The sequence below is a fragment of the Schistocerca americana genome, chromosome 3, assembly GCF_021461395.2.
Source record: "Schistocerca americana isolate TAMUIC-IGC-003095 chromosome 3, iqSchAmer2.1, whole genome shotgun sequence".
Lineage (NCBI taxonomy): Eukaryota > Metazoa > Arthropoda > Insecta > Orthoptera > Acrididae > Schistocerca > Schistocerca americana.
In genome coordinates, this window is record NC_060121.1 from 209,248,877 (window position 1) to 209,261,205 (window position 12,329).

The 12,329-nt window shown below is 37.4% G+C and overlaps 1 protein-coding gene across 1 annotated transcript in view; it reads right to left on the reverse strand.

Annotated features, from left to right (window-relative positions):
- Positions 1-451: 451 nt before the first annotated feature.
- LOC124607235 (pyridine nucleotide-disulfide oxidoreductase domain-containing protein 2-like) overlaps positions 452-12,329 on the reverse strand; it is a 177,333-nt gene continuing 165,455 nt past the window's right edge. The window contains exons 10-11 of the mRNA XM_047139508.1: positions 10,822-10,929; positions 452-951 (exon numbers count right to left, since the gene is read on the reverse strand). Coding sequence (XP_046995464.1) covers positions 742-951; positions 10,822-10,929 — 318 coding nt within the window. The 3' untranslated portion in view covers positions 452-741. The remainder of the gene's footprint in view (positions 952-10,821; positions 10,930-12,329) is intronic.

A 12,329-nucleotide genomic window follows, 5' to 3' on the forward strand; every position in this document is an offset into this window, starting at 1 on the left:
GTGAGCATTACAATACCTTGAATTATAATTTGTTTTCACGTGGTGATTTACTGTATGCTGGCAAAATGATTCACAAATTGACAGTCATTTATTGGTAGAGCACTCTTGCCTTTGAAACTTGTTAATAAGTTTCCTTTGTTTGTTTTTGTTTTTGTTTTTTTTTTTTTCTTTTTTTTCTGATTGAGCATTATCACATGTGCAGTGATTTTAACCAGAATGAACTTTCAAAGAAAACATACAATCATAGACAATAAGAGGAATTAATTATCATTGGGATGGCAGTTTTGAATAGTTTTTGTTTCACTTGCTAGGAAATAATATGGCTTGTGAAGGTATTGTTAAGCTTCCACACTCAAATTCACTGGATGATCTAGCACTATTGGGAAATTGGAAATATGAAGGTGAAAGAAGTTGAAACTCTGTTATTTCTTTCCTAAGGTAACATTATATGTAAAGTTTTGCACACAGATGTATTTTGCATCATGAATGTATTTTCTACACAATATAGAGGTTCAGTCTTCAGCTTTTCATTAAATAAATAGCCTTCAAGAAACACTAGGTATTAAGAGCAACTAGATTTAGCAACTTTGCATTTAAAAGTTGTTTTCAAGCTATATGGTCTCAGATGTACCGTGTATTTCAGTTCTTGTCTGCCCCACAATATGATTCATTGTATCTGACTGTAAGCAAGACCCACATGTATGACAACAGAAAAGCTGTAAAATCTTTTGATCCATCAGTTTAAGACTTTTTCAGAAGGCGAATAGCACTGCGGGCTGCGATGAGCCCTGCAGCCCCCATTACGCCTCCCCCTGGGTGGGATCCACTGCCACAGAGCAGCAAGCGCGGCACAGGAGTGAAAGGTGCTGCTGGCGCAGAGGGCCCACCTCCTCCGGGGGCTGGTCTCCCTAGCAGTAACTGATCTGGTGATAATGCCCCGTGGAAGATATTCTGAAAGGTAAATAAGCATTGGTTGTTTTTTATTGTATTTGTTTAAAAGAGCAGAGAACAGGAAAAAAATGGAAATATGTTATATTACCTAAGCTGCCCAATGGTGATTCCTTTTATTTATTATTTGCAATCTAGGAAAAGACAGATTGCTCCTTACCATAAAGAAGACACATTATGTTGTAGACAGGAACAATTAAAAGACAATTACATAAGGCTTTCAGCCACAGTATTCATCAGTGAAAGAGAGACACACACCATTCATACACACAAGCAAGCACACCTCATGCACTCATGACTGCCAAATCCAACATCTTGGCCTGAGGTATTCCTACCAGAGTTTCCGCTGTTTTATTTATTATTGCTAGACTAGAATCGATTGCATGACCATCACCAGTGGCGCCTGCATTACAGGAGATATAAATCTTTAAAAATAGATTTATTTCTAGAGTTGAGTGTGCTAGTTCTTATTCATATAATTTAATCTGCTCTATATACTGGTTTCTTATCACATGTCAAGACTTTTCCAATAAAGTCATATAATTATCTAATCAGTATATTAATTGTGTTCTTGTCAATGGCAATATGGTTAACACAAAAGTAATGAGTGGTTTATTTCATAGGTTTTATAATTTTATTTCTGAATGTTATAAGGGGCATTCAAAAAGAAATGAACCGGCGGCATAACTACAGAAACCAGTACCTATATGTTAGAAGTATTGACCGTGGCTGTTGAGACACCTGTCCCACTTTGACACAAGGCGGTGAATAGTTGTCTCATAAAATTCCCGGGGCTGCGATGTCGACCAGTTCGGCATATACAGCTGGATGTCGTCGTCCGAGGTGAATCATTTGCCCCTCAGAGCCTCTTTAAGGGGACCAAAAATGGTGTAAACACAGGGGGAGAGGTTCAGACTGTATGGAGGGTGGCCAAGAACCTCCCATTTGAATTTCTGCAGGAGTGCCGCAGCTGTGTTAGCCGTATGAGGCTTTGCATTTCATGAAGCAGAATGACCCCAGCAGGTGAGATTGCCTGGTCATTTTGATTTGATCGCTTGACGAAAGGTGGTCAAGGTTTGCGAGTAATGCTGGGCATTCACTGTTGTCCTGTGCGACAGGAAGTGAATCAATAGGGGGCCATCTAGGTCAAAGAAGAATGTCAGCATAACCTTTCCTGCACTCATGTGGATGGCCGTGGCTTTTTTTGGTGGTGGTGACCCTGGATGCTTCCACTGCAGACTTTGTCGTTTTGATTCTGGTTTGAAGTGACGACACCATGACTCATGTCCAGCCACCACTTGTGCCAGGAATGCATTCCCTTCCTGAGCATAGCACTGCAGATGAGCAAGACAGTGGGCCATTCAACATGCTTCCTCGTGTGGTTGAAGACTGTGGGGCACCCATTGGGCACACACTTCGCGCATGTGCAGTCGTTCCTTCATGATGGTGTGAACACTTCCACACTCAATCTGACCATGGTGACCATGGCTTTCACTGTCACTTGGGAGTCCTGGGTAATGAGTGCATCCACCAGGTGGATGATGTCATCAATAATGTAGTGTGGTGCTTCAGACTATGCATCATTGGCTAATGACACTTGCCCTTCCGTGAAGTGCTTGTGTCGTGCCTTGACCCTTGCAAGGGACATCCAATGTTCACTGTACACTTGTGACATTCGTCGATGAATGTCCATTCCTCCTACTCCTTCCGCTGCCAGAAAACGAAGAACACCTCTTTGCTCTTCTTTTGACACCTCCATGTCACTGTTTGCAATGCAACTGGCAGGGTTGGATGATTGAGGCATGCTGCTGCTAACTCTGTATAGCCATGTGATGTGTACACGTGCCCTCTAATGATGGCCTGTGAACTTCCACTCTCTGGTTGGAACCACACCTCATTACACACACCACGATATTACACTCCTGTCACTGGTTTGCACATTCCAGACTCTGGCTTCTTTCTTTTTGAATGCTCCTTATATATTAGCTCTGTTAGTGGAATTTCTAATAAAGGAATGCATTTCAGCACTAAATGTTTATGAGAATACTGGTGAAATTTTCAGTGAATTTTGAATGAACAGACTGATCTGTCATTGCATCGATTTTTCTTATCTCTTGGAATCCAGCAAGCAATATTTTTGGTCCATATATCATAGTCACATCATCCACTCCAGTCTGTTCCCTAACACATTTATTTACTTTTCTGTGTGTCTTACTAAATCTTAATATGCATCTCTCCAGTAGCCAATGAGCAACCCTCAGTTGTTAAGTGGTTTTCACATTGAAAATCCATGTTTCACTGCCACAAGTCAGAACTGGTAATGCTCACTGATCTCAGACTGTACTTTTCAGACACATTGCAAACTTCATTTTGAAAATTCTATGTAGTTTTCCAAAGGCATTTTGGATAATTTTTATTATTGTTTTTATTTATTTTTCTTTGCATTCAGTCATTGAATTCAATAAAGAACACAAAAATATGATCATTCATTCATATTTTCATTCATTCATTGATTGTAGATTCTATCAAGAAGGGGAACATTCATGGGTGAGAAATGAGTGAAGGAAGAAAGATTAAAGATAAATATTCTATTGAGAATGAATGAATGAATGAATGGAGAAAGAAATCAACCATGCCCTTTTGAAGGAACCATCCTGGCATCTGCCTGAAGTGATTGAGGAAAATTAAGGGAAACCTAAATCTAGATGCCAGATTAGGGATTTGAACCACCATCCTCCCAAATGTGACTCCACTATGCTAAACACTGCACCACCTCACGCAGTATGAGAAACAAATCGAGATATACGACCACTAATAAAAAATCAAATTGTGGAAACTTAATCAGTACATTGTAATAACTGTAAACATATACTGCCTAGTACTATTTGTGGTTATGCCAGCTAAATGTAATGTAACTAATTTGTAGGAAAATTGCTACTTTTGAAGAAGCTGCAGCTTTTTAAGTTATATTACATAGCTGATGAGCATCTTCTAATTTTAGCTTAATATTTGCTTGCATACATCGTTATTTTTAAATAACTTTGTTACCTACAGCTGTAACAATAGAGGCAACACACAAATCTTTACAATGGACACTGCTATGTGCCATGTAGCTAAAAGTAATTTTCAGTCCTTGAATCTGATAATCTGATAATTTGTAGGAGGAGTAGCTAATGTTGCATGTTTTAAGTATTCTGCGAGGACTCTCAGATTATTGCTTTCTGTTTGAAGGGAGCTTGATGAATACATTTACATCAGATGTGTCTGCACATATATCTGTAGACAGGGAGACAAATTCTACATTGATATTATTTTTGTGTCTTATGATTGTGTAGATCACAATTCAGATGGAACTGATTTCTGTCATCAGAAATGAAAATCACTAAGAAGTAAATTTACTGGAAAATGAGCAGAAGAATTCCACGATCTGTGAAGAAGTGTTGACAATGTGTGGTCATTTACTTTGCACAATATTGTTACTGCTGGTGTCCACTGCGTAAATGATTTTATTGAAGTCAATAAAGCCATTTATGCTGTGAAAGTCAGCAATAAAAATAATGTGTAAAGTAGGTAATGACATGGCCTATAATTCCTTGAGATGATGGAGAGGGAAAATGTGCAAAATAAAACTTTTCTTTAGGGCAACACACTAAGAGATTCTTCTAAGAGCGAAACATTCTACACTGACTTTCTTGATTAGTTTACCTATGTGTGGACTCCATCTTAATTTTATGCAGCTGGAGCCCAAGTAACAGAACACACATTTTCATTGAGAATTAATGTTGAACTGTTCATGAGATATGTATCAAATCAGAACATTAATGGTACACCCACTTGCTACAACCTGACAGATCAGCAGTGATGGATCATTGCTACTTCGTGAATTACAGTAATGTGAAGATTTTAGCTTCTACCTCAATATTTTTGGCCTAACATGGGGGCTGTACAGACTGGCTGTCTTCAATTTCCTACTTACAGGATTAGAAGGAGAGTACCTGGACTTCATTTTCCTAAAGCAGTACAAAGTAATTCTCAAAATACATAAAGGAAGTTGCTTTTGAAGATTATAATGGTTCTGAGTGCTGTTAAAGAACAAAACATTTCTGTCATACTAATGAAGAAGCTGGTAGCTGAGGGTGTAGTGTAGAAGTCTAGTAATTGTAAGGTCTAGTAATTGTAAGGTCTAGTAACTTTCTATAGTTTTATTTAAATTTTATATTTATTATGACATGAAAATAATGAACCATAATGGCTTAAGGAAAACAACATATTTTTATATTTAGTTAGCTGCAATACCCAGCTGTGCTTGGGATGTTTAATATCCTCAACACAAAGTGATTGACCATGTGCCTTATTGATACTCATAGCAATTGCAAGCCACATGGGAACCTGCAATTACTTTAAATCAAAGGGCATATTTCAATCACTCAGTATCAATGGAATGTGACAAATGAATACATCCCCACCTTTGGCATTCATAAAAATGAGAGTCTGGGACTCTGACTTTTGCAAACATACACCAATTCAAACCAAATATTTAGTAATAACTAATTTTCACAAACTTTTATTTTCCCTGTATGAAAATACAACTAGTTGTGCCATGTATTTTTGCATTTTGCGATAAGTATCTCATTGTGTTTTTGGAAAATTCATTTTCTAAAGTTTCAGCTCAGTTTTCACTGTGTCAAGTAGGGCTGTGTTTGAGCATGACTCAAAATTTTGAGCAGTTTAGAAAATCTCAGGTTCTGTTCAATTTCTTGATGAGCCTGTGATCTAGTGACTTTTGTTGGTACTATATCCACGACATGCCTTAGTGTTTGTATGTCACTGTGGACTCTAATAATAAAAGTAACTTTGAAAAAAAGAGTAAAATATCTTCAGGGTGTATTTCATATGTAACAATGTCAACTAAGCAAAAAATGTTGTTGTTGTTGTGGTCTTCAGTCCTGAGACTGGTTTGATGCAGCTCTCCATGCAACTCTATCCTGTGCAAGCTTCTTCATCTCCCAGTACCTACTGCAGCCTACATCCTTCTGAACCTGCTTAGTGTATTCATCTCTTGGTCACCCTCTTCGATTTTTAGCCTCCACACTGCCCTCCAATACTAAATTGGTGATCCCTCGATGTCTCAGAACATGTCCTACCAACCAATCCCTTCTCCTAGTCAAGTTGTGCCACAAACTTCTCTTCTCCCCAATTCTATTCAATACCTCCTCATTAGTTATGTGATCTACCCATCTAATCTTCAGAATTCTTCTGCAGCACCACATTTCGAAAGCTTCTATTCTCTTCTTGTCTTAACTATTTATCGTACATTTTTCACTTCCATACGTGGCTACACTCCATACAAATACTTTCAGAAATGACTTCCTGACATTTAAATCTATACTCAATGTTAACAAATTTTTCTTCTTCAGAAACGCTTTCCTTGCCATTTCCAGTCTACATTTTATATCCTCTCTACTTCGACCATCATCAGTTATTTTGCTCCCCAAATAGCAAAACTCCTTTACTACTTTAAGTGCCTCATTTCCTAATCTAATTCCCTCAGCATCACCCGAATTAATTCGACTACATTCCATTATCCTCGTTTTGCTTTTGTTGATGTTCATCTTATACCCTCCTTTAAAGACACTGTCCATTCCATTCAACTGCTCTTCCAAGTCCTTTGCTGTCTCTGACAGAATTACAATGTCATCGGCAAACCTCAAAGTTTTTATTTCTCTCTCCATGGATTTTAATACCTACTCCGAACTTTTCTTTTGTTTCCTTTACTGCTTGCTCAATATACAGATTGAATAACATCGGGGATAGGCTACAACCTTGTCTTACTCCCTTCCCAACCACTGCACCACCCAAGCAAAAAATAAGAGTTTGCAATCATTTTCTGTCAAATTCTCAAGCGTTCACTCATCCCCGATCTAGCAAATTCTAATGGTAGTATCTCCAAGATGGGTATAGCTGCTATAATAATTTATACTCTTGATAGGAATTACAGTCAGTTTACTATGAAATATTTTTGAACTTCCAGCATGCTATAATTATCTGTAAGCCCTGTAACTGTTCATTTGCACATTTTTGACATGGGTTTTGCATTTTCAGAAAGACCATTTTTGACTATGTTACGATTATTTGAAAATGGGTCCTGGCCTGAAACTGGTCATTGAGTGATTAAAAAAACGTGAAATTTGCAACTTTGGCTGGTTTTTTGTTGTACTGATGAAGTATTTTGTTTGCTAGGTATTTAATTTTTCATTAACTTTTTTCATTGTTTCATCTGAATGTAGAAATTTGAAGCAAATTGGGCAAGAACTTTCAGAGATTTTTGGTAACAGCCTTTCCCCGTTATGCAGAGTGAATGTCGATAAAATTGACAAACTGCGTGGATGGGTTCGTGACTGGAAGTGGAGGAGGAAAGGTCCTATAAACATGTCTTGAAATGCATTGTTGTCACTGTAGATGGCACTGATGAATGACAGTTCCTCTGACCAAATGAAGTGTGTTCCTTGTATGTTGCAGAGTGTGTGATTGACGCAGCATACTGTAAGCAGCAGAATGGTCCAGTATTCATGCTGAGAACAAGCTAAGATGGTTTTTGAGTATGGCCAAGCAGATGGAAATGGTCAAGAGGCAGCACAGGTATACCAAAACAAGTACCCTCACAGACATCAACCCCTTCACACAACATTTCAACTCCTTTTTGGGCATTTGCATGATCACGGGTCCTTTCAGGCAGACAAACATGCAGGGGGGTGGTAGACTGTGCATACACTAGATCTGGAGGACCAAGTTCTGCAGGATATTTATACGAACTCTAGTACAAGCTCCAGGCAACTGGCCCACCAACATGGTGTACGATTATGTGCATCCTGCATGACAACCAATACTATCCTTATCACTGGCTTGAAATGTTGTGTGATGTAGTTGGTGTGTGTGAGGGTACTTGTTTTGGTATAGCTGTGCTGCCTTTCAACTGTTTCCATATGCTTGGTCGTACACAAACATTACCTTGGCTTGTTCCCAACATGAATACTCAGCCATTCCACTGCTTACAGTATATTGGGTCAGTCAAACAGCCTGCAGCATTCCAGGAAAACATGATGTGATTAGATGAACTGTCATTATCAGCTATCTACTGTGGCAACAATGCATTTCCGGACACATGTTCACCAGACTTTTTTCCTCCATTTTCAGTCAGGAATCCGTCCCTGCAGTTTGTTGGTTTTGTTACCATTCACCTTGTATAACAGGCACCTGAATCTTTCAAAATATTAGTCAGACTGTGCTTCATGTAGGATAATTATGCAAACTACAGTTTTCAATGTGCAGATCCCAATAGTCCATTTATTTTTGCTAATGTTAATTAAAAGTAATTGACAACTGAAATTATTACTATAGCATGTAATAGGGGATATGGACTGAGCTAATACTTAAATCTGAGAAATATTGACTCTACTCATTAGAAATACAAGCATCCAGAATTTACAGTGTTTCAATTAATTTACCAGATAACTAATATTAAAGTCTGAACACACCCAAAACTTCTATTGTAAGTTTAGCCACTGTACTTGTTAAAATCTTGCATCTACCATTATACTTTTGTTGCTCTAATTTCCCTGGATTAAATAACACCCTCCAGTAATTAATTAAGCCATTATTTAAGAACTTGCCTAATTTATTGTTAATAATTATAAGTATGGCTGTTGTGCTTGTAATTAGAGAATTCACATTAACTTTACTAACAACTACATATTCTATAAACCAAATTATTTGTTGGAAAATACAGCTCAGCCAACCGGAAAAATCTAACCTAGCATTTTTTCAAACCCTAAGTAGTTTCAGAAATACTAAAATATTCATATGTCAGTCTTTATAGGCAAACACCACCAGAAAACCTGCAGTTCTGGGCTAGTTGATATATGAGTAACATCTATGAAATAAGTCTGCCTACTGCTCTTAACATGCTATCATCAGTGTGAATGTCTGGCCCCAGAAACCTTAGTGATACACAAGTAAAATCTATGTAATGAGTCTGACTCCTGCTTCTAACTTGCTAACGTCTCTTTGAAAGTCTGAGTTCGAAAATCTTAGGGGTAACATCTATGGACAAATACATCTGTATTCACACACTCAGTATATCCATGTGACTTACCTAATATATTAAACTGAACTAGTGACTGGTATTAACTTTTATGAGCTTTTTCTTCAAGTCAGTAATCCGTACTCTGGTTATGTATTGTGCCAATGTGAACTTTCAATTATTTGTTTTACATATTGAGAGATATTTTCTGTCCACTGCCTAAATAAGGTGAAGCCACTGTAATAACATTAAGGTTGTGTTGTAACTTGATTATGAATGTGCACTGTAAATATTTTGTCGATACCATACTGATGAGTAGTACAGTGAAGGTGCCCACATGTTAAAATTATTATTATTATTATTATGTACTTTATTTTATTTTCTTGAGAACTGGAGCTGATGATCATACCATATGCAGTCACAATAAATGTGGGAAGAGCCACTTTAATAAAAATTGTACAGTTTACATCATTGGAATGCATAAAGCTGTAAGTGATGGGAAGAAAATTTGAAGTTTTCCTTGTGATGAGTACCATAGCTGTGCTTAAAACGGAGCTTTTAAGCATAGCTATGGAACTCGTCACAAGGAAAACTTCAAATTTCCTTCGCATCACTTTTTGCTTTATGCTCAGACATCACTGTACATGGGGCTCAAAATATATAACAGGGCCTTGTGCTTACATTTTAGAAACTGTTCCTTTTGTTACAAAAAATTAGACCTGTTTGCATTAAACTGAGGAATACAAAGTATTACACAAAACATTTGTCTCATGAACCAAAGATTGAGCAGAAGTCATGATGCGTGAGATAGACAGCCTACTCTTCAACCAGCTACTCCTATTTGTTAGAAACAAAACCTCTACTTTTGGGAACAGTGTAATGGAAATGACAAAAACAGTACTTTTGTTCTGTTGATTAATATGGTACCTGAAGGTAAACTAGTAATGACTATACGACCTCATTTGCTCCCCAACAAAGTACAGCAGAAAGATCAGATTCTGAGACATTTCCTGCGCTTGTTGTAAAATGCTTCCATCCAGTAAGTCACTTATATTGAATGTTCTACTATCATCACATTTTTGCCTTCTCTTTAAATCTCCCTACTGTGTTGACTGACCAAGGAAAGGTTTCATATCTCATGACTATAGGTCATTTTAAGTTCCTTGTGAAAATGTTTATTTCCTCTATTATACTTATACCTACCTCTATTATTATTTTTGTATTGCCTCAGTTTTTGCACTGTTTTGTTTTATTTGCAACTGGCTATCAAAATATCTAATCAAAAGTTTCATGTATCATGAGTCTAAGACAATTCAATAATTGCTGTAAATCATTACATTCTTGTAATACACTTGCAATTATAATTTACTCTTACTACTTCATTTTCATTTTAACCAAAAGAAATCTTAAACTATTTTCATAAACTCATAGTGTAGGATACACAAAAATGGTTTATTGGGCTGGAAAAGTATGTACACAGTGTTCAACCACACATACAATCACTTCCTCTTTCTGTTTTATTATTCTCCCAAATGACGCTGTTGGAGGTTTGGTCTTTAAGCTTTTATGATTTTTTCAGCTTGCTATTCCTGCTGTAGCTGTTCCTATCTGAGCCATTCCTTTTCTGTTACTAACACGATTATTAAGTAATATCACAACAGACATCAAGCCATGGTGTAATGACTGTGTGGCATGAGTTGCTTTATTTTTTCTGTTTTAAAATGTAGATATGAATAAGACAAAAATGACAACAAGAAAAGCAAAATGATAATTATGAAAGGATTGTTACTTACACCACCAGTGAGTCCAAACTCATTTTCAATGTCTGGGGGACTCAGAATTTCTTTCCCAATCACACTCTTTGTGAATCCAGGAGCATATTCCTCAATATTGTCGAATACCTGTTAACATAAGTGCACAGAACTATTACTACATATACTTTAAATCATTTTAGGCAAATGGGATGTTTCATTCAGTACTTGTTTCTTTGTGACAGTGACTGCTGTGCTTAAAAGCACTTGTTGTTGTTGTTGTTGTTGTTGTTGTTGTGGTCTTCAGTCCTGAGACTGGTTTGATGCAGCTCTCCATGCTACCCTGTCCTGTGCAAGCTTCTTCATCTCCCAGTACTTACTGCAACCTACATCCTTCTGAATCTGCTTAGTGTATTCATGTCTAGGTCTCCCTCTACGATTTTTACCCTCCACACTGCCCTCCAATGCTAAATTTGTGATCCCTTGATGCCTCAGAACATGTCCTACCAACCGGTCCCTTCTTCTAGTCAAGTTGTGCCACAAACACCTCTTCTCCCCTATTCTATTCAATACTTCATCATTAGTTATGTGATCTACCCATCTAATCTTCAGCATTCTTCTGTAGCACCACATTTTGAAAGCTTCTATTCTCTTCTTGTCTAAACTATTTATCGTACATTTTTCACTTCCATACATGGCTACACTCCATACAAATACTTTCAGAAATGACTTCCTGACACTTAAATCTATACTCGATGTTAACACTGCCCTCCAATGCTAAATTTGTGATCCCTTGATGCCTCAGAACATGTCCTACCAACCGGTCCCTTCTTCTAGTCAAGTTGTGCCACAAACACCTCTTCTCCCCTATTCTATTCAATACTTCATCATTAGTTATGTGATCTACCCATCTAATCTTCAGCATTCTTCTGTAGCACCACATTTTGAAAGCTTCTATTCTCTTCTTGTCTAAACTATTTATCGTACATTTTTCACTTCCATACATGGCTACACTCCATACAAATACTTTCAGAAATGACTTCCTGACACTTAAATCTATACTCGATGTTAACAAATTTCTCTTCTTCAGAAACACTTTCCTAGCCATTTCCAGTCTACATTTTATATCTCCTCTACTTCGACCATCATCAGTTATTTTGCTCCCCAAATAGCAAAACTCCTTTACTACTTTAAGTGCCTCATTTCCTAATCTAATTCCCTCAGCATCACCCGACTTAATTTGACTGCATTCCATCATCCTTGTTTTGCTTTTGCTGATGTTCATCTTATATCCTCCTTTCAAGACACTGTCCATTCCATTCAACTGCTCTTCCAAGTCCCTTGCTGTCTCTGATAGAATTACAATGTCATCGGCGAACCTCAAAGTCTTTATTTCGTCTCCATGGATTTTAATACTTACTCCGAATTTTTCTTTTGTTTCCTTTACTGCTTGCTCAATATACAGCACTTGACATTTACTTAATGTTTATTGGGTGAGAGCAGAACTCATTATCCAACAATTGTATGAAGCAATGTTTAAAGAAAAAGTA